At 40.1% G+C, this 24566-nt stretch overlaps 1 protein-coding gene across 2 annotated transcripts in view; it reads right to left on the bottom strand.

Moving 5' to 3' along the window:
- Positions 1–21589, bottom strand: part of LOC117389186 (FERM, ARHGEF and pleckstrin domain-containing protein 1-like) — a 49422-nt gene extending 27833 nt beyond the window's left edge. For both annotated transcript variants that reach the window (XM_033986808.2, XM_055230844.1), the window contains exons 1-2: positions 21329–21589; positions 16985–17189 (exon numbers count right to left, since the gene is read on the bottom strand). In XM_033986808.2, the coding sequence (XP_033842699.1) occupies positions 16985–17164 (180 nt within the window). In that variant the 5' untranslated portion in view covers positions 17165–17189; positions 21329–21589. The remainder of the gene's footprint in view (positions 1–16984; positions 17190–21328) is intronic.
- Positions 21590–24566: the final 2977 nt, after the last annotated feature.

Here is a 24566-nt window from a genome sequence, read left to right on the forward strand (position 1 = left end):
CATATCACTGTGCACCTAGGCCTGTCATGGTAATTACTATATCGACTTATTCAATATGTGAAAGCTGGAACTATATGTTTTTGGGCTCTTAGTTTAGTTTAGTTTATTTTTGTTGTAATACGATAAGATTTGAGTAGTAGAGGGTTGAATCAGTGACTTCTATGGCTAATTATTGGTACATTCTGTTAATTTCTCCTATTTATTGCAGCTTTTAATGATATAATGGGGTTATCCTATTGTATCAGTAGCATGGAGTAGTGTCAATATTATCATTTATCGCAATATTTCTCTGTAGCAATATTTGTTATCATGATCGTGCACCGTGAACAGATTTTATAATTCACATCATCTGCGTTGGTTATAATATTATGTGCTTTCAGAGGAATAAAACCTCTTCAAATAATTAGCACGTCATAAAACATGCATTAAAATCTGCCCGATTTAAACCTGTAGCCCGGAGCTGCTAGCACGAGCGCCGGCACCATAACCACACACCATGACAAATGCACATGTTGTCCGGAGGTGGAATGACACATCTGAGGTTGTCGTGGAGACGTCAGGCGCGAGCTCACAACTGTGCGGCATCGGCACGAGCAGCTGCTGCCTCATGTCCACAGGCCACTGGGTCCAGCAGGGATCCAGGCCCGAAGTGACTGCAGAATACCAATGGTTTTGTCTTCCATTCAAACACGCTGCCTGACCGGTAACCATGACAACATGAAGACGTTTGTGATATTGAGCTGCTAAAAAATCGGTGGGATCATCTGAAGCTGACAGGAAGCATATGGTTTCGACAAGCAACATTTTCAGTGCTATGTTTTATTGACAAAATTAAGAATATGTTTTTGCTTAGTTTTATGGAAATGATTAAAATAATAGTAAGTAAAACCAGGACAATAGCAGTATAAACATGTGCAACTGTAAAACAAGAGGAATGTAGAACTAAGTCAGGTCCAAATCAGGACTACACAAGCACCAGTAATACTCAAATGAAGGAAAAGCATCAGGTACAATAAAACAGCAACATGTAAACTGCTACATAGTATATGGGGGGTCATTTATGGGTAAAACCTATAAAAGGAGAAGCCAGGAATGAAGGAGGATGCGGTCAGAAATGTGTCCTTTACTTAATTTTTCAATGTAATAATTACTGTAACCATAGGCACACATTTGGAGTTTAAAATGGCTACAACCACACCCCTTTGTGCACCTCAGATTTGCACACACCCAATACTGTAACTATGCGCTGTGTATAGCAAGCTTAAATTAAAAGAGTGGAGTAAGGGTGCAGGGTGCAGGGTGCAGGGTGCAGGGTGCAGGGTGCAGGGTGCAGGGTGCAGGGTGCGGGGAGGGGAGTCATGTCTCAGACTTGAGGGGGCATCTCTGACTAATTTAAGAATATATGCATTATACATGGTGCATGGGCAGAGGATTTGAAGCTCAGGTTATAAACTAGCTTTGAATGAAACGTGGATGACAATATTGTAAACCATTATTGCTTAAAACAGGCGTTCAGACCAACATCGCCATGGTAACGTGTAGATGAATATTTTGTCATTTATCCATTAACTCAAAATCCTATATAGGCTCAAATTATATCAGTTTAATTCACAACTAAGGGTCACCACACTGCATTCAGTATATCAAATGCTATTGAAACCCCATGCTTCAAATTTGCACGTTTGCGTCACTGCAGTCACTCGAGTGTAATTTCGCTAACTGAATATATTTGTATTGGGTTAAATGCTTCCATGCAAGCTACACAGAAAATGAGGTCAACTGTGCTTTTGAAATGAGGAGCCAAACGGATAAGATGCGTTTCATTAAAACTAGGTCAAGATAATCAGAACACTTTGAGTTTTTAATTCTCAAAATGTGGAAATCAAATGAAAGTGGCTGCAGAAAAAATATTTACTCAGTATTTGGTCCGAAGGGCTAGTGCTAATCATGCTAATCTGCCTCTTGACCATCGTTTCTGATGATTATCGCTCATTACACATTCATATAGGCAAGGCAGGTGACTTCACTTGTCTTGCAAAAGGGCAAAAGGGCACAACTGCAGCATGGACTGATCTGAGCTATTTCAAACCACTAATCTTAATCTTGGCTGTAAAACCGCTGAGCCACTGTCACTTGCATTGTTTTGATTTGATCCAACTCCTGAGGCATTAAGAAGTCTTTCGCTTTCACATTTGTCTCTAAAACAAAGCTATTTAGGACAAAATATACAGACAGAGTCCAACAGATGTTTACTTGAGTTGATGTTTCCATGACCCAAAATGAAACTTAACTTCCAACTGGGTGCAGGCGGCCTGTTTCTGACCCCTCTGGTTGGATTTGCATGTAAACACACTGATCACTCTTTGATGCGACAAAACTGAACTCCGTCTTCTGACCCTTTTAATCCCGCGCTGAAAAGGTTCATTCAGATAACTATTCACGAGTCAATGACAGCTTGTGAAAGGCACTCATTTGCTGGTGGGGAGACACAGCAGAGACCTGATCTTCCCAAAGCGGACCGCCCCCTACTGTTTATGTGAAAGGCTGCTTCCCCGGAGACAGATCTTTTGATATCCATTAAAGGGGCATTCTCACACTGCCCTTCAGTCAGGACACCTCTGACTCTTTTGGATCCGGTGCATCGCTCAGTCAATAGAGAAAGGCCAGAGGGAGGCTCAACAGTTGTGATACAGGTTGTAAAGCTTTAAAGATAGTGTCGTGAAATGAGCGGGCTGAAAAGTTGAGCTGAACATCGCCCAGGGCTAAAGGACACTGTTTAAGGTACAATCGATGAGATTAGTTTTCCACGTTACGGTGTGTGTGTGATTATGTCTGTAAATGCACAATAATGTTCATTGATTGATTTAATATAACAATTACAAGAACAAATGTGTGTTTAAGGGGGAATTATTATATTATATTATATAGTTGACTTTTATGATCTTATTCCCTCATTCCCTCATTATTAACCAAAAAATTCTGTTTTCACCTACCACTCTGCTGAGTGCTCTGTACTAACTGGTAATTATTCCAAAAATTAACTCTAGGTCATGAAGCCATTTTTCAACACAAGAGATTTATAAAAGAAAATGTGCTGCTCAGTTCTGTATTTTTGAACAGGACGTTAAATTGAAAAGGAAGTTAAATTGAACAGGAAGTTAAATAAATCAAGATTTGTTTTTCTCTCATCTGGATTATTGCCCAATGGTGTGGTCCACTGTGACAATCACAAAGATCAACAGACTTCAGCTGCTTGTCCTGTGTGGAGATGCCACCACTACACAAGTGATGCAAAAAAGTGATGAAGAAATATTAGATTATTCAACAGCTGTGTTTATCAGAAATATAATTCACACATACATATGTTTCAAAAAAGTGTTCCTTGGACAAAACAAACATTTTTATCCAACCAGACATGCCCTGAGATGCAGATGTGCTCTGCCAATATCCAGGACTAACATGCAGATAAGAACTGCTCTGTACTGAGCCATGCAACTGTAGAATACTTTACCTACAGAATGTATTAACGTAGAAGATACACAATGTTTAAAGGTCATTAAAACATTATTTTAAGAAATGTAGTGCATAGTATAGATTGTTAGGTACGGTAATTGTTATTTAGCTTTGTGCAAAATAAGACGGCACTGTTAATGATATATCTGTTTATTTTGTGTTGTGTTTTAAATGTAAAATATAATGTACATTATGTATGGTGTATGAATAGCGGCAGCTTTGGTGCAGTCTGCCATTTCTGTTGTTTTTAAAGAAAGATCTAATTCAGACATGTCTGTGTAATCCCTCAGTCGTCCAGGTTTGATACACAACAGACGAACAATCCAATTCTATCAACTGGACAACAGTTTTACAGTGAAGACGTTTCGCCGTTCGTCCAAGTGGCTTCTAAAAGAGGAAGAATTAAATTTTTCATCTGCTACTAATTCAGAAATAAAGTTCTTTTCAGGGATTCGTTACCATGGGAAGATGAGGGTAATTTGGCCTCTGCAAACTTTAAACCAGAATAAAGCTACTAAAGTGCCAATGCTATAACAGGAAAACTCTTGAATATTTTTAGGGCCTGGGAATGAGAGTTACCAGAATCACAAAGTGAAACTGTAGAATTCTTTTGTGTGAAGCTGAAGTCCTCTGTGGTACATATTATGTAACCCTCCATGTGTGGTGGTGGCCAGTATCTGGCATGCACAGAGCAGTATTTTCACACATTCCTCTTCTCCTCTGGTTTCCTGGCACGCTCTCTCTCTCCAGCACTCTGCAGCACAATGCCTTATGTCCCTCCTCACTCCTTCACTCATTAATCGTCCTCTGCCTCCCACATTTCTCCTATGCCTGCCCCGGAGACCCCCTCATTCAATTACTGCAGCGGACCAGTGGGAGGCGGGCTCAGCTGCACAGGTACACAGCAGAGGGGAATGCAACATGTCGCCAAACGGTCCATGGGAGGGTGGCTGTACTGCAGACTGTGCTGTGGTCTGCAGTAGTTCTATGGACAAAAAGGTTAATGCAGTCGTCAGGGGTTTGAAAATGTGAGGTCCACTTTGTGCAAACCTGGACACTGGTGTTGTGTGAGTGAATTTAATGAATAAATGCATATATTATAAGCTTGTAGTGAATTGGTTTTACAAAATATGTTTCATTAAAAGCAGCAGCTATAAAGTGGACTTGTGCCTTTCCATGTACACTGTCACTTCACATATTTTAAGCATGTTTGGTGCACTATAGCATTGTTTGCGTCCTACATTACCCAAAACTGCCTCTTGTGAGCTTTTAGTCATGTTATAATGCTGTTAACTCATCAAAAACATACCTGGAGTTGTATTTTCTTTCATTCACATGTGTTTCAGTAATCGTTTATTATTAGTCTGTAGGGGTAGTTTTCAAGTTAACAGCTCCTTTTACCATTAGTTCAGTAGAGATGGGCAATTCCAGAGCTGACATTATCCAAATGACTCTTGGGAAGGTAGATGAACCAATTATATTCAGTGGTCTGAAATATTTGTCTAGGCTGAGACTCAAACAATGACAGACACATTAGATACAGTATGTGATATCTTAGTATTAACACAGCTATATATAAGGTTACTAATTATTTTTTTCTTATGAAGTCGTCAATTATTAATAGGCTTTTTTTTTTCTTTTTTTTTTATTAATGCAATTATACATAGCTACAGGGCATCTAGCCACACCATCATTTTCAGCCATCCAGCATTGGGTCAACTAAAACATTTGAACAATATTTCATGACGTAAAAAGAGGCGCTCTGGTCAGCCCTGACATAAATTATCCTGTACGTTCTCAATGAAAAATTGATCACTCAGTCACCATTCACTAGGAGAATCCTTCTGAAGCTGAGTTACGGTGTTCCTCCTGAGAATTCACGAATGTATTCCAGACTGGGAGCACATCAGAGGGATTGGAGATTTGCCCCGGAGCAGCAGCGTCCCCGTAGCCCCGCCCATTGCGCCGTCTTGTGATGTCTGCCTATAGCCTTCTGCCACTCTGCCGGTCTACTCCAGCTCCACAGTTCAAGGGCTTAATATGAGCATCAAAGGGCGACGTGCGGCAGATAATATATGCAGGAAAAGTCACGGATTCCCATTCAAGCATGTCATGAAACTACACAATGGGATCAGAGGGTTTGTTTGGTTTTGTGTTGCGCGGCAGTAATAGAGTCAACTGGCGCTTGGCTGTACGAGGGAAATAAACATGAAAAAACTATGTAGGTACACACATCCACCTTGGTTGCCATAGGAACAGGAGAGACTCATTATAAAGGGATCACTTTTTTCCCAGAGCACCTGTGCACAGTATAGTCTCCGCAGCATAATGTAGAAGGTATTGGAGCCTTAACTATAACTTTCTTTATATTTGACAGTCACTCCATCAAACACAAACATCTGGACAATATTGCAATGTTTATGTCCAGAGAAAAAGAAGAGTATTACAGATAACCTAGACACCAATGGCAACAGCAACATTCGGCCAATGAAAATATATCTGAAAAAAAAATTACTACTAAAATTCTTATCACAACATTCAACTGTTACAACTTGTCTTCCATATTTTTGTGTAATATCCCGAAGCTATGAAATATCTCCACAACAAATCTCCACATAATTGAGTTAGCTACTTCAAATTTAGGTGTGCCAAGTAATTAAAAGTATGTATTTCATATCTCCAAGTTGAGTTACTTGGCCATACCCCAAAACTAATCAGCAAATGCAAGGATGGCAAGCATTCTCAGCGTTCTCCGTAATACGCCACAGTATTCCGGATAATTCCCCCCCTGCCTTTCCATTCCCACCGAAGCCACCAGCAGTCCACCACAACCCAATTATATTTTGGGATGCACCAGGGAAACGATGGCTGTGGGAAAAAAAAACATCCATCTCTCATCTGAGTCCATCCTGCAGTTCAGGGCTTCAATTTCAGGAGGTGAAAAAGTCATGAAAGAGGACAGAGTTCAGATGAGAGAAGTCTGTTTTGGCTCCGCGATACAAGGCAGGGAGCATGTGACATGACTTATGAAGCAATCTTATTCCATTTAGAATAACAATACAGCCGCAGTCTCCCCATGAGTACAATTACACGTGGTAAAGTGGTAAAGATTAAGCAAATCTATTTACTCTTGTGGATTCTTCGACATGTTTCAAAGCATCATACTTTTTCAATACATATTTTTTTGCTTTCTGCTGAATTACTATTGTTACTTGACGCATTTAGTGTAAAAAAGTCCAAGTATGAAAATCGTGCTTGATTAAAAACAGTTTATACTAGATTAATATTCTGAATTCAAGCCATTTGTTACCCTGGCACTACATTTTGGAGCTTTTGCATCGCCAACTAACTTTTCACACTGCAACCCACAAATCTCCCATGTACGTATACGTGACAGTAAGCATCAGACCCCCTCCCCCGTCCTTATAAAATCCCCACAATCCTAAACACAATGCCATCTTACAGGGGCAAAACTAGGTCAATCAAGCAGCGAAACCAACACGGGCTGATAATAATCCCCTCCAAAAACCTTACTGTCGGTCATATTTAAAATAAGGGGGATTTGCATACTATAGAAAAGTCTTGGCGCAACAAATGAACACGTACGGTACAACAGGAGTGCTCCGGTCCAGAATGTCTGCGGCATAATTGGTGTGCAGCCGTGCATTGCAGTACAGGCAACATTAATGCAGGGTGTATATGCAGAAGACCACCCCCCACATGCCCCCTTGCTCCACCCTCCCCTCACTAAACTACTCTGCTTCTTCTTCCTGGCAGCAGATATGTAGTAAGAGGAAGACAGAGCTCTGCAGCACGACGCTCCACATGCACCTCAGAGTGTCGCCATGGCAACCCCACATACGTAACGCCGGCGTGGTTTCATGATCTGGCCTTTTAAAGCGCGCGGCTAAAGGAGGGGAGGGAATAAAATGTAGCGCGATGTTTTATTCAAGGTTAAAATATGAATTATCTGGTGTTTCCGTGGCAGGGAAAATTACATTCTTGTCTTGTATCAATGACAATGGATTGGAAAGTGGATGTTTTAGAGTGCAAGTTGTATATTTTACTTACTACTACTACTATTACTACTACTACTACTAGTACTTACTATTACCCAGACATAGACCAACACAAACAGGGTCTAGTAAAAGGTTAATAAAGCTTAAGTTTAAGTAGAAAGGTTGGTGAAATAAATCTAGAGTGAACAGTTCCACAGTGGAGCTGAGATGAACAGTACTAATATAACACTACTACTACTGCAATACTACTATTATAATAATATAGCACTACTACTACACTACAAGAGGAGAAATAAGATAAAACTGTATTTATCTCACAGTGGAGGACTTCCCCGGTCATAGGATCTGTTTATATAAAGGACAGATAGTAATAATAAAAAGTATACATGCCATAAGATTCAGATAAATGGGACTGTTGCTATGACCACTGACTCACTTGACACAAAAAATTGACATAATAAAATACTGTACAAGATATTCCACATGGCAAACAGAACTTTCATTTCGTTTTTGGACATATAGATCACGTCTCACATCATTAAAAAAATGTACTACGCAAATCCACAGTTTATTTTAATCTTTGTCATTGCATAAAATCCATGTATTATTATTTGAAAAGACATGGGTAAACTATAATCACCACTTCAGTTGTTGTGAATTGTTACCCAATCTTGGCTGCATCTTTCATCAGTTATCTCGAATTATTTTGACACAAATTAAAGTCGTCTCCAGTGTAACAGATCTGTTGTTGTCTGTCTGTTGATGTCCAAAACCTAACTGTGAACAAATGTAATATATTAACCGAGACAGTGAGTAGTGACAAATTTCAGATTCTGGGATGCCACACATTCCCAGCCGCTCTGAGCCAGTGTGTCAGCAAACACTGCAGATAAGCATCACAGAGGTGCAGCAATCTGTACACTGTCACTAACAAGTCTTTTATTCACAAGGGGGAGGGAGATCGCCACGGTCAACAGTCTCCTACCAGTCCGCTGGCGCTAAATCACGGCACAAATAGAAGCATGTTGTAAAAAGCTCAAACTGACTGTCTCCATCGGACCAGCAGCACAGTTAATCTGCAGAGATATGAGTGTTCCTCTCATATTAGAGAGTAGACAGTGAATATAATAAGCTCACAAGACTCATTGACACGTGAACAAGTTGGAAGGAGGTTCAGACCTGGAGATGCTGCCTAAATCACACCGAGTAATGTGCTTTCCTTTAAACTACAGTACACAAAATCACATGAGAAATTGAGATAACATTAGCAATTGTTTAGATTGAAGTTTATAAGGTTAATGTGGAATTATCAGTAAAAATCAATACAGCTTTTCCAGAAAATATAATTAGAGATGGTGCAATATGGATTTTTATGGATTTTTTTTTGCCCTTTTGTGTTGCTGCTGCAACCGTTAATCAACGTTATCCAGCACCAACGTAAAGATTTTAAAAGTGGTAGCAAGACTCACGAATTGATGATGCGTTCTAGTAAGATGTAGCTGATTATAGTCGAGCACAAACTAATTATTTGCAGTTCTCAAAATACTCACCAAATGCATTTTTCTGGAATTATCACGTACTGTAATGCCAGATTGTATAAACATGCAGCTACTTTAGTTCCATTGCTCTTGTGTGTTTAAGAGGACACATCTGATCCACTCTGGACAAACCGGGGCAGCTTAGAAAAATACTGATGCCAAATATTTCCAAAAATTGTTATGTGGGACGATACAACCCCCCGATATTAGTACTGATATATAGACTGTCCCGAATATATATTTTGGAATTTTGCCATAGCAACCTCACATCCATTTATTTATGAAGCGGATTCTAAAATAAAAATGTTGCAGGTTGTAAATTCGATTCCAAGGCCAGCCAACTCTGGAGATTGGTGCTCACGATCTTGTCAGTATGTCAGCCCTGCAGCTAATGTCTCCAATGTGCCCTGCCAAAAGCCCATAGTTGAAGAGTTCTTCCATCCCCGGTAGCCCCATGGAAAAAGAAGATGGCGCTGGATTTCAAACCATTTGGAAAATTCTGTGCAGCCCGATTCCAAAACTAATTGTGCCCACCAGAATATAGCTGCCAAATCATGCTTGCTTTTCCAAACCATTTTAGCCCAGGTTTCATCAGTGGTCCCCCCCTGGAGCGCTGTGAGGCTGGGGTAGCAGACCATGTCCTCCACAGAAGAGTACAGTTTAACAGGATTTAGCCCACACCCACTCTCTCTTTCCTCTCTCAGAACCCCCCTCCTCAAACGTCGGCATGTAATATTTGAACGTACACACGCAGTGACACGAGGCGCTGAGGAGCTGGTGGTCTGTGATGTGAGCAAACAATATGTGGCTAGAATTTCAACAACATCCCTGTGTCCCAGAGCAGGGAGGCAATCCAGCAGAAAATCAAAGTTGCAAATAAGTCAGTGCTTTTGAAAATTTCAGCTCAATTTGATGTTTGTCTGTTCGAATGCTGCTAGACTGTGTTTATTGTGATTAAGGAATAATTAAGCTGGCAAAATGGGACAATGGAGACTGCTTCTTGGCAACAGCTGCAATAATAACTTCTCATTAAAGTCTAACGGAAGTGAAACAGGGACACATAGCAGAGAAATATTTATCCAGCACCGCAACTCAGACAAAGACTAATTGAACATGGATAGATCAGATTAAAATGTGTAACTCATACACTCAGACAGGACCTCAGCCAAGGCACTGAACCTGTCATGCAAATGCAACTGTATAACCACCATGGAGTCAAACTAAAAATATTTCTACTGGATCAATAGAAACAAGCATAAAAGTATAATAAATAAATAAATAAATACATAAATAAATAAATTCATGAATAAATAAATAGATAAATTTAAAAAATAAATGATAAATAAATAAATAAATAAAGAATGAATGAATATTAATGTTGAATGTTTAAATGTAATATATATTTTTTAATTATTGGATATTTACAGAGTGGGCTTAGACATGGACATGGGTTTAGACATGGATGCCATTTTGAGGACATTTGATTCGAACAATGAAAGGAGTAATGCTTTTTATCACACTGAAACCTATATAGTAATTTTATTTAGCAGATTATAACTTACTTTTTCTCAATAAACAGATTAACAAAAACATATAAGTCTATTTCACAACATAACATGACAGCTTATAGACCTGACATTTCCCCTGCCTCATTACATGCACATGTGATCCTCTTTGCTCTATCTTTTTTTCGGTGATTATTATTCTGTTTGTGTGCGTGCAAATTGGTGCTGCTCTAATTCCTGACATGTAAGCATTGATCCACAGGTGCCTACAATTCTACAGCGACATTAGACTTCATTGCTCCTACAGCCATCCAATGACAGGACTCCTCCATTATGTCATTACGCTGAGACCTCATTCCCATTCATTGCGAACAGAGCGGACCGGGGTTCTCCTAATTGCTTTCCATCACAATGAACAAGAGACAGTGTATAGGGGAATAGGCCAATGATTAGAGACATTTTTGGAGAGATGGAATTGAGCGCAGAGCTTTCTAGATGCTTGGGTGGTCTCTGCTGCCCTGGATACTATTGAAAACCATGTATGGGAAACAGAGTGCGGGTCTTATCTGTCAGCTAAAAATAGGTTAAAAATCACCAGTCACAAGAACAGAGGTGTGGACACACAGTGGCTCAGTTCAATCTCACATCTCACTTGTTTTATGGTTCGATATGAAGTCTGCTGTAGAAAATGCCAGAGCATGACCAGCTTAAGTATCCAGCCATGGGAGTAATGCGGCAGGACCACCACGGTCACATTGAGATGAATGAGAGCCTGTCACATGTGGGCCGTGGATAATGGCATCGTGGAGACTTCACCTTTAACACATAAGCCTGGTCTACCCTGAAATGGTCTCCCCGCAAAGTCCACGAGATAACATGGGTGACAGGAGCAGGTCAGTAATGCAAACCTGTTGGGCTGGGTAATCACAGAAACGTCATTTCTTTAATTTATTAGATGCACTTTCACAGAGTATAGAGATATATCAGAGAAGATTTAGTTACCATGGCACCTTCAATAGCCTAATGCGATACAAAGGGAATAATCATTTCAGTTTTACGCGGCTAAACCTGGAACAGTTTTGCTGAAGATGTGAGACAGGCCTCTACTTGGACAATGTTTAAATCCAAGCTCAAAATGTTCTGTTTAGCTGTGCATATGACTGAAATGTTTTTATTCTGCACTCTTCTATTTTAATTTTAATTTTATGATGAGTATTTATGATTATTTATGTTTTGATTTGTTGTGATTTTAATGTATTATTCTGTAAAGCACTTTGAATTACTACTATAAAACATATAAAACAAAAAATGTGGTCTCACTTGTCAAGAAAACTATAATATGTAATCGTCTCTTGGACTGTAACACTAATATTGCGCACATAAAACAGCATTTGAACATTTAACAGGACATTTAAGGCACAAGCAGGATTGTGGGATTGTGGGATCATGATTTGAAGCAATTCTGGCCAAGTGGCTGCAAATCAATTGAAAACCAGGCTCACTGTAACACTCTGAAAACTTGAGTGTTGCTGGTCTCAATGATTCTAACCACAGAGGCTCGGGATTTAAACCATCTGTCTATTTGAAAATATTTATGGATGTCAATTGCACATAGCCCGTGTAATCAGCTAATGTAAACACAGCCACATAGAGCATCCAACGCATGTCCGGCTTTATCAACTCATTTGTAACATGACCACAGTGATTGAATGTTGGCAAGTATCACCACTGATAATAAAAAAGGCAATGTTATTTCTGTATTCCAGGAACTACTCTATACAAAGCTTACAATGCAGAAGCCTAAAACACTCAAAGGAAGCACTCAGAGAAATGAAAGATGGAAGTATTTATCAAATGTTCTCCAGGGCTACGCTAATGGACAAATGCAATGTGCTATATAGAAGTCGAGCTGCCCTAAGTGACTCATTAGGACGAGAGCAATTAGCAGCTCTACAGTAAAACAAAGAGACAACTCTTGTGCACATATCGTCCCATATGAAGAGGGACTTTCTGTGTAGTTAGTATGCTACGAGTAAAGTGGGCCTAATGGACTATGTCTGCTGCCTTCATTCCCAGCACCAAACATGAACGTCTTTCTCTTCTCCTCAGCCCCGCACTTATCCAACTTGCTATCGCACTTCAGGAGGCAGCCAGACCTTGCACTGGCCATTACCCGACATGACCATCAAAGCACCAGAAATCTAGATTGCGTCAGGCCATTTTAGAATCTGGACAACACCAGCAAACCAAATGGAAAGGAAACGTACTTGGAGAGAAAAGAGTTTTGTCCAATGTCCCACTAATAGAACAGTAATGGCTTTTAGTCGGCTGACAATAGACATCAAGGTTCAACAACATTAGCAAGACACAAAAACCAGGACATTTTACATGCTTTTACTGACTCGGTTGTACATCTGTCGATTCAAAAGCCCCAAGCTTATTATTGACAATATGAAATGATTGGATTTTGATCTCCACATAAATTGCGCTGCCCGACGAGCTGCCTGTTGTGAGGTAAATGTCAAATACATTATCATATTTAAAATTGAACATATTTTGTAAAAACTTCATATCCTATTTCTGACCAAATTGTATATGTTTGGGATAAAAATTACATTTAATTTAACGTTAACACAAGCCGGAGGACATCAGAGGTTTTAACCAAATATAAGACTAAACCATAGACATATTTCATTGCCGTGTACCATATACAGTAGGTTTGTTCAGCCAATCAACATCACTGTACACAGGCAGCGTGCTAAGTAGGACAGCGCATGGTATGTGGCCCAAGAGATGGCCCCTTTTTGTTTTCTAGACCATATGATACTCTGCCTGCTGAGGTGGAAACTTATCCCGTGAACCAGAGGAACAGGAACTGAAGCCATTGGTATCGGTTTCTGGGAGAGGCTGCTGGACGTTTTTATACATTCGTAAAGTTGCACATTAAATAGTACATTGTTTGATCGAAGCAGACTTAAAATGTCACGATTTGAGACAACAGTACAAGATGCGATAAGCGCTTGACAAATGTGTTTGGTAGACCATGAAGTTATCTTAGCTTATCCCGCTGCAGGCAAAGATGATATCAGTGATGTGCAATCATAACGGCCATGTACTCTGTGTGTTTCATCACGATCATTTAGGATGAATGAAGTAGTCTTGAAAATGTATAAGTTATAAATATAGATATAGGACCTTCGGCATAGGTTCAACTGTGCTAATAACTGGTGATAGTATTTGGGAAAAGGTCCCGTATTACACAAAACTGACTCTTGTGAGCGTTAAGTCATGTTATAGTATTGTTACCTCCTCAAAAGCATAACTGGAGTTGTGTTTTGTTTTGAAATCCTTTATTACTGGTCTGTCTACATCGCCAAAGCTCAAAATGCTCTGTTCCACCTTGTGATGTCATGAAGCGCAAGCTCCTTTTACGTTTTATTCAGTAGATTGGTAATTCCAGGTCTGAAATTATTCAAATGACTCTAGTGAAGATGGATGGAGAAAAACACAGTGGAGCACTTCCTGTATTACCACAAGATGACATCACAAGGTGGAATTGAGTGTTTTCTGTTTGAGAGAAGAACTCAGTGTAAATATGCAAGGTTTGTGTGTTAAACATGTGTGAATGAAATAAAACACAAAATTATAACATAGAAAACAGCATTATATGGAGATATTTTTGTGATCACGCCATATTGCTACAACAAAAAACTGGTCGAGACTGATTAAAAAGTGACGACAAGTGAGAGGTACTCCTTGGACGCATTGGTGCCAAACTACATGAAGCCAGCTGAAATTCTTATCTTGACTGCTGACTCCAGATAGAAGGGGTAATGTGTGTTAAATTGAGCGGAGAATAAAGCATTCTGTTAGCGGGGTCCTTTTGTTACCCCTCTGCCAGCAGCCTCTTCAGACATGTGAGCCCCGCTGAAAACATGCCCACATCCAATCTGAGTGTTTACAAGTCTATTCCATGTATATTTGGATAATGTGCTTTTTTTTTTTTTTTACATTAGCAGTGAGTCAACTTAGCATTTAACTGGCTTTCTCTTAAGACTGTCAAATTCAAACATCTGCAGAAACAGTTGGCAATGCATTATTCATGTACAATAAAATGCAGATGGGAAGACTACAATTTTAAAAGCATATGATATGAATTCTATAAGCATACAAAGCTATTATTTATAAAGACATAGTAGTTCATCTTTGTCTCTTGAGATCCAAGGGCTATTTTGACTATAGGGAAGTTAAATATTTATAATTCCAACTCGGAGTATTAACTAATATGCCGGTTGTATCCTTGAGCACGACACTTCACCCAGCTTGACTTCACAAACATGTGGCGTGTGATAAGTGGTGGTCGGAGGGGTTGTCGACACAGATTGGCAGCTGCTACAGAAATGGCTGAATGTGGAGAGTGAATGAATAATGCACTAAACTGTGAGGTGACTTTGAGTGTCTAGAAACGCACAAAAGCCTCACTATAACCAGAGAAAGTAGTTCTGAAGCTAATATATGTCTCAACGGGATGATTTTTTTTTTTTAATCTTTTGTCTCCTCTATGTTTTTTATGTTTGTATAGGCAGATGTCCTTGGGCAAGACACTTAACCCCCACCTCCCCCCAGGGTCTGTGTACACTGGTGTATGAATATGAATGTGCGTGTGAATGTGCGAGTGGCTCCTTGGTGTAAAGCTTTAAGTGCCTTGACGGTGGAAAAGCGCTATATAAAAATGTGACCATCTACCATTTACAAAATCCAGTCGGTTACTTTTAAAAGCCAATAAATACAAAAATAACAAAAGGTGTAGGTGAGTTTATGCAAAAACCACAATTGTTAATGTATGAGGCATAAAAATAAAAGAGGAAAAACATATAAGAGGAACAACTGCAGTTCTCTGTATAGTTGGTTAGTAATATGACTCTTAAGCAAACATCGTTTCACAAATAGGCCACATCAAAGCCATTATACCTGTTCATTTTACAGCCATAGAAACAATCTATGGCCCACAAACTAACACTTTAAATACTTCCCTGTCCCAAAGAGTGCCAAGTATCTTCAATTACTCAAATCAATCAGAGTGGCCTTAAGCATCAACCACCGCACATTTGATTAAACTCTCACTATCTCTTACTCTCGTACTTTCTCCTCTCTCTCTCTCTCTCTCCTCTCTTACTCCTTTTTTAGAAACACTTTAACCTATATTGCCTTGGGACAGAGCCAGCGGGACCCATCCATCCTGCTTGGTGCACTCCCTAACTGTCAGTAATAAAGCTTAACTACAGAGTCCCATCCGCGCACACTGGATTGGTATGGTCCAGCTGCTCCTCCATCACCTCTTCAATGTGGTTAAACGCAGTGGCTTGGCTTTCTATTTCTGAGCCAAATGGCAGTCTTCTCACGTACTCCGCCCAGCACTCGTGACATTAAATCAAAGTGGACGGACACCTCTGCAAAAACACAACCGTTCTTAGAGGAATGCAGGAAAAGAAGCGGCTTACTCCGGATTCCTATTTTTTTCATCTGTAATGTTACACTTGGAAGTTAAACCGTATGTATGGGATTTACACCTCTGAACGTGTACTCCTGTCTGGATAACTGTAATAAATCATTTAGGTATTAGTATCAGTAGCACTAAGTCTTCCCTAAGCTTATGAAACATTGTGTATCTGATTTTGAACACATGTTGTGATTAGACATGAGCTGGGTTGTTCAAATATAGATCAAAACGAAGAGCTGCTTAATCCTCCAAATCCTGAAATCATGAATGGAATTTATTTTGTATTACTTTCCATTCATTACAGGAGCAGCTTTTTTACTAGACAAAAAGGACATATTTCAGTTGTCTAGTTGGTGAATAGAGGGATAATCAAAAGTGCAATACGATGCAATTATGGTAAATCAGTAAATCTCATCTTTTATATAACTATATTTTTGCCAAGGTAATGCCAGTACCAACCGGTTTGCATGTTCTTCTTTTTCACTAGCAACTTTCACAGAATTCAAAAAACTCATAATTGATCTGCCTCAAGGTTTTCAATCAGGTTTTCAATCAGGCTCCTCTGATGTTTTCTTTCATAATCTTATCCATCTCTGTCGCTCCAAAAAATAAGCCTCCACATCTACAGCTTTGCGACCTTGAGCTAGTTGTATAGTTGTATAAAAAAATGCACATCCCTTTATTTGCAGGCCCAATAAAAACTTAACAAAACACTTACTCCAGTTGGTTTTCCTTCTTATAACACTTGTCCCACCAGCCATTAATCTACCATCTTTTTACCTTTCGTGCACCTCTTGTACACCAGTTTTACAGTTCGATGCACCACTTTGGCACAAGCTGTTTCCATGCCAACCTCTTCCAAACACCATATAAAAAACTTGTTAGTTTTAGGGATGGTCATGAACTCACCGAGACGTCAAACACCTCCTCCGTGTCGTCGAGCATGCGGACCCTGATGGTGATGTGACGCCCGGGTGGCATCGCTGGAGGTCTGTGCCCGGGGTCCAGAGTGCTGATGCCCAGAGTCTCCGGAGCCCCAAGGCGCTGCCCTGCTCCAGACACTTTGGGCTCTGGGTCTGCCTCAGCCATCCTGCTCCTCTCTGCGCGCTACTGCCTGCACGTGGGCATAAGACAGGAGAAAGTCACGAGGCGTTTGATCAAATGTGTATAGGAAAGCAGGCCAGTCACGTTAAATACTATATCAACTTTTAGTCATTTTTGGGGGTCAGTGTTTATCGTAATTACTTTGTCTCAAGAACCTTTTGTTATTTTTCCTATTCTACGATTACATTTTAGCTGTAGATGATTGAATAAATAACTTCTATGACTCATTATAGATACAAACTCATTCAAACACAAGCGTTTCATTCTGTTATTTATTTATTTATCGCACATTTAGAATACTTTTTGGAGGATATTTCTGCTTTATGGTTTCTATAATATCGTTTATCGTCAATATTTTCTCCAGCAATATATCGCACTTCAAAATGTATCATCATGACAGGCCTACAGGAAAGAGAAAGCGTAATAATGACAGACGTCTTTGGGACACATTAAGGAACATGGTATGATGTCAATGGCAAGTAAGGCTGAACAGTATATCGCAAAAGTATTGATATCATGATACTGACTGACACAATAATCGATATCGCAACTCACTCAATATATTACCAGTATAACACCACAGTTCTCCATCTATGTACTGTTTTTAATGTTAAATACAGCTGATTTTATTCATGATTTCCTTATTAAATCCAAAAGTAGCCTTGAGTCAGTCCTGGTTTTGTCTGTTTTTTTGTTTTGTTTTGGGGTTTTTTGACACCACTTTCACTTCAGTTAATGTAATTTGTACATATATAGCAACATTCTCCCATATCCCGCAGTCCTAATGGCAAACTTTACTTTTTCTTCTCCTCTACCTCCACTATTACAATGTGGAGTAATTAATAGATACCAGTCTAGAGGCAACAGATTACATGCTTAACTATATATGTTGCTACTTTAAGAATGCAGTAGAGTAAATTATAAATACTTTAGTCTCCCTGGAGATACATTTGACCACTGCATTTGTCCCATGCTTCAACGCCACTGGAGCAACCACAATACTACACCTGATGAGTAGCTTTACATTCATTTGAAGTTTATGAAGCTGTTATTAGGTCTGTCACAATAAATAATACATCCACTAGTCATTTTTGGGGGTCAGCATTTATCATGAGTACTTTGTCTTAGTGTTAGTCGGGAACTTTTTGCTATTTTCCCTATTCTGACATTGGATTTTAGCTGTAGAGGGTTGAATAAATAACGTCTATGACTCATTATTGATACAAACTCACTACCAAAGTGTTACTTCAGTTCATTTAGAATCATTTTTGCTGTTGTGTCAGTGGCATAAATTAGTTTCAATATTATCGTTTATAGCTATATATCGTGCTTCAAAATGTGTTATCGTGACAGGCCTCGCTGTTATGAACTGTTGCAATGTAATTATAATGTAATTTATGTTGCCAAATAGTGTTTAAAGAGTAAATAAATAGCTTACATCAAATATACTTTTTCCCCAAGTCTGGACATGAAATACCACACCGGAATTGCAAAGGCAGCATTAACATTTCCCACTATTGGCTGATAACTGCCGCCCACAGGACCATTAATTAACAGTACACTCACAAGTCCTGCATTTCAAAGAGCATACTGGACACTTGTAATTTGATTAGATAAAGATGTAAGGAGGCTTGAGTCAAAAATCAAAGAGCTCATTGACTGACATGTTATATGAAATCACCAGCAGCCACCCACTCTGAAGGTTAAATTGGTCCCTTTGGCCATATGTTAAATGTAAGTATGTTAGCGCAATTACTTTTGAAGATGCTTTGTTAGCTTGACACCTTACCCTAATGTAGCCAGAGGGTTCACCACACAGAGCGACCCCAGTGTTGGGACAAAGTTGCATACTCATTCATTGTGCGCTGACATATGAGCCGGCTACAATCCAGGAGTGTCCACGGAGCATGTCCCCAAGGCCTGGCTGTCCTGCTTAATTTTGTTCTTTCTGGACACATTCCTGCAGCAGACCCATGTCATTCCCAGGATTTGGACCAATGTTTCATTAGAGCACTACGGGATCAGTGTAAAAACGACTGCAGAGGTGAGTGAGCGCTGCCAATTTCAACTCCGGCTGAATAAGGTGTTTTAAAGGATGACATAATGTAATCCAGGTGAAGACAAAATGGGCCAAGAACATTCAGGCTATTTTCCACATTATTAATTCAATTGAAAACTAAATGTTTTTCATTGCTTTTGTAAATGTTTTTCACAGAGCACATCATGGATAACGGCGAATTGAACTGAATTTACAAAGGGCGGTGGATTCAGACGTTGGGGTGACTGAAGCCAATTCCAGGAAATATGGGCCAATTAGAGCCATAAATGGACAGTGATTGTATCTTTTTCATGTTCACGCTCATTCAAAACTATGATATGTTTACCAGTGTGCAGGTGAAGCAATTTTTCATACCTTTGTCTTAGATTTTAAGTGATTTGCATTCTGTTTCAATACGTTTTTAACCCCGATACCCTTCTACACACGTTTATCTCCATTTTATTTGTGCTTGCAATTAGCACAAAGATTACAATGATCTGATCCACTGTACCTGTTAATAATAGTGCTTTGGATGATCCCAGCTATTGTTTACAATGTTAGTACACATAGCTAATAAAGATGCTACTCACTGCCTCAAGTGATACCACACTGCATCCTTAATACGCCTGCACTTGTATTCTCATCAGTACTCTACTCTAGCACTTGTTAGATCTAAGGTGTTACAGAACAGCGCATACACATACAAATACAAATATATGTGTTCTATAGCTCTACTGTATAGCCAAACACTGTCTGTAGATCGGCTGCTGAAAAGTTAATACTGTCAGTGTGGGCGCAATGAGTAATTACATAATTTTGTATTCAGCTGATGTGGTTTGGTGCCATTTGATCCCCTGGCCATCTCTCAAAGCCTGGCGCTCGCCCAGATTGCTGCCGTGTATCGAATGCAAGTGTGTAAATTCTTGTCCTGTATATCTGAGTTTAACCAGATGCTCCAAACCAAACACTGTACCAGGTAGTGAAAGAGTAGCAGTAATAATTTGAGCCAACATGCCCCCCTCCCTTACACCGGTCACATAAGTGCCTATGTCAAAAGCTCTATTGAAAAGGCAACTAAACAAACACACAAAACAGCTGCCAGTTCAACAGCTGTGGGAGTGACATAAAGTTGAAAATATATTGTCAATGGGGCATTCATGAACCCTGTTCCTGTCTTTGAACGTGTTTGCTTGAAATTCCCCACAAATGTGTAACATGGACCAGTGCCTGTTGACCTATTAAGTGGCTAAAACAGTGGCTCTTCTGTGTCCTGGGGCACACAGGGGCCACTTAGTCTAAATGCTCACCCCAGTACTGCACAACTGGAAGCCTTTAGTGACCGTTTAGAACCACACCAGCAGCTGTCTACCTGTGACAAGCTCCCATAAGACAAAACAGGCAAGAAAAGCATCTAAATTTGACTGGTAAGAAACAGAAACGTGATTCTCCTGGGTGTGGCTGGCGTTACTGGATCATTGTAAGTCTCATATGTTCACCATGGGGAGCACAGTCAACAGGGTACATGCATGTTGCAGCAGTAGCACCAGTAAACCCTATGCAAAATATGCGTAAATGGAGCGCGTAGTAGCAAAAGAGTAGGATGGCAGTTTGCACGCACCGACTCCTTCACGCACGCACGTCTTGTAGTGCATTCACACCGTTAAGGTAATGTAGGTTAATGGAGCAGTCTGCTGTAATCCCCAGGACACGATCAGCTCCTTCAGGAAGATGTGACATTGCACCCGCTTGGACTCACCTACTGTAAAATGTATATATGCATGGAAAAAGCAGTGCCTAGGGAAATAATGGCACATAAAGACACAATGCGTTTCCCCAAATATGATCCATAGCCTATATAATAAACTGCATTGCCATCGCCCATCCATACGCGCGCCGCAGACACATCGCAGGGGTAAACGGGGCAGTTACGCGCCGCACATGGACATTTCTGGCACATAGCGATACTTATTGACCTTCTACAAAACCGCAGGATCACTGAACAACACGGCAAAGATTCTCCCGAGACTTAACCCTAATCCGATTCTCATCAAACAAGTTGAATCACTTCCCTCAAGAGCACACACGCAAGACTCGGGCTTCGATCTACTTACCCTGCTCTCTCCTAATGCGGGCTTCTCCTTCTCCTTCCACACGTATGTAATTTCCCCCAGCACAAACGAGTTGTCACACGCACGTCCAGGCGTCCGGGGGAAAGAGGGGGAGAGGTCCGGGTGAGTTTTTTAGATGTTGCTGGTGCGGGAGAGGAGGCTTTGCGCGGTCGCCATGGCGCACGACTGAGTGAGCGAGCCCAGAGAGACGGGATTAGAGTAGAGCGAGCGGTGGATCCACTCCCGGAGCCTGCTCAGACAATGAAGGAGGCGCAGCACCTCCACCTTCAGAGCTGCGAGGTGATTTAGAAAGGCAACAGTGACATCTAGTGACGGATGACGGGAGTGCGCTTTCTACTATGCAAAAACATCAACTTTTCTACACGTTTTTACATTTCAGCCCAGGACAATGTTATGCCCATTTCAATTCATCAATACCAGGTGCACACAGGTTATATGCACACAAGAAAAACTAAAATATATAGGCCTATTAGCAATTAGCAATTAGATAAGCCAAAATAAAGATAATCACTGCCACTGAATTAACTTCTTAGGGTAGAAAAATACAACTATTTACTAAAAGAACCATCATTTTGGCTTGCTGCTTAAACAATGACTCTATCCTCCAAGCTTGAAACATAAACTATACATTTAAAAATAAGTCATAACATAACTAGGCCTATTTAAAAATCTAAAATGCACTTCCTAATTACAGTGGAGTTGTAGCCTATTGCGCTTCACTTGTCCTAAATGGGTTGACCAGGCCACAGCCAGTAAAAGTTCACTGAGTAGAAAAGTGAGTGAGCCTAAATGAGCTTCCCTGTTGTCACTGGTGTGGGTAAACTGCTGCTGTTGTTGGCTCAGGGCACATTTCTCACATAGTGCAGATGCAGCTGACCTGTCTGTGCCCTCTGCTCACACTCAGCTGCAGACACAGGGCCACAGTCTGCTGGTGACACTCTTCAAACACTGTAAATTCTCTCAACTTTTCAAATAAATGCCCGGCTGGATAAACACATGCCTGAACTATGGCTTTGTAAAAGTTCACTGAGAAATAAAGTGCAAACGTGTTGTTTATCCCAGTGAAATGTTCAGGAAGCTTTATTTTAGCTGGAGTGTTCTTCTTTATCCTTCTGTTTGAGTCAATCCTTACATTGTTTTTAGTACAATTGTGCTTGTGTACATCCTACTACTACTGTTACTACCTTATAGAACTGTTACTATTAATATGTGCTGCCACTATAGCCAGTTTTGTAACTACGATCACTATTGTCACTATGCCATTTATTTCTGCCCCTGTGTCAAATGATACCAGCACAACTATGTACCCAGGCTCACTGCAACACTAAATACTGTCAGTACTAATAATACCAGGACAGACCAATCTATGGGCAAAAATGGAAATACTTCTTGTTAATCGTTCATTGTGCAATGACAATGACTCACTGACATGCAGAGGATCAGGGGATGTGAGTGAGGGGGCGAGAAAAAGGAAAAATTATACAGCGTGTGCCAATGATGCAATATGCTGCACATCAATAAAATACCTGAGCACAAAAATAATGCATATAAATACAAAATACATTTAACATTAATGGAGACATTGTTCAACACAATCTATTTCCTGTACAGACTAATTAGCTTTACTACAATATCCTGCTGCTGTAATTACATAAAAACTCATTTCCTCACAGTCCACACAGCTCTATATTCCTCATTGTTTTTGCTTCTCCTCCTCCCCTTCCTCCTCCATATCTGAAACAGGACAGGGATAAAAAGCCATTTCTGGAGAGTGTATTTTGCATGTCTCCTTTGCGTGTATCGCGCGCCCACCTACCTTCACACTGGCAGGATAGCAGTCTCCATCCTACGCTTGTGTGTGGTGTACAGATGGGGATGGGAGATGGGGGGTTTCTTGGCAGCTCTTGTGGCCCTCCAGAGACACTGACACAGAGCTCAGCGTTTGAGCTATGTGAGAAATTGACTGAAAGATGTAGAAGGGGAGAAAAATAGTGGGAAAGTGGGTACAAGACAATTGAGCTTGGGATTAGTTATGTAAGCAGTCCAGATCTGCTGCCAGGGTGTCGCCGAGTGTAGAGTGATGTAATTTGTCAATGGATTCACATTTGAACAACACATCAGAGTTAATAGGATTACACCAAATTGTAAGCACTGGCATGGGGCATTCTGGTGAACAGGTCTACTATGAGAAAAATACTATATTTCTTAAATTAAAAAGTAAGTATATGTTTGACTACAGCAGAAGTTGTTGTTGTTGTTTTTTTTTGTACAGTCAAAACACTTTACTTTGCATGATTCATTTCCTCCACACCTGGTGGTGGTAAGCTCCTACAGTCATGACTGTAGTAGACTGATAGAAGCTTCTTAGATCTGATGAGATCAGGCATTGGTGGTACGGCCGTGTACCGAAGTATCACATTGTTCAGATGCAGTTATGTTTGTAAAAGTAATGATACTATATTCCTCTCGTGCAGCAGAGGGCATCTTTCACTAAATACTGGGGCTATTCATCATAATCTGACATTAAGGGCTTTGAATTCTCAATTGCTGTATCCATTGGCCTTTCTCCAGACATATAATATTGTTTGTCAACAGAATGGTAAAGAGAGCTGTGGTTTGTACAGAGAGAGAGAGAGAAGGAGAGGGATAAGCCACAGATCCCCGCTGAGCCCACCTCCTCCACAAGGAGATACAGCAGCAGGGGGGCTCCTCTCTCTCCACATGTTTTAACATAAGGCAGAGGAAATATCAGTCACTGCCAGAAACAAACAGCTCTAACTGATGTCACTGAAGCCATGTAGGAAAGATTAAAGACTCTCACCTGTATAATGTGTGAGGTGACACTTTTATATGACATTTGGGTCAACTGTCAGTCAATAATGTGATAATAATACATTTGCTTTGGGAGGGGCATTGCATCATTTCTAAAAATGTGCTTTTGTAATGTTTTGATACTAAAATGTAAAATGCTATTTGATCCTAAGGAAAAAGCTTAATATATACCCTACCATATTTGACTCAACAATAAAAAAGAAATGGAAAAAATGTCAGATTGATATTTTAACTAAGTAGTGTACTTTTATCAGTTATACTCTAATTGAAACACAGAATAAAAAATACTTTCTTTGCACAAACCTGGCACAGGGAAAGCACCAATCTCACGCAAAACAATGCTCTTACATCTCATAGTAGTTAAAATAAAGTGTTCTGCAAAACCAAG

This window comes from Periophthalmus magnuspinnatus, chromosome 21, assembly GCF_009829125.3.
Source record: "Periophthalmus magnuspinnatus isolate fPerMag1 chromosome 21, fPerMag1.2.pri, whole genome shotgun sequence".
Taxonomy (NCBI): Eukaryota; Metazoa; Chordata; class Actinopteri; order Gobiiformes; family Gobiidae; genus Periophthalmus; species Periophthalmus magnuspinnatus.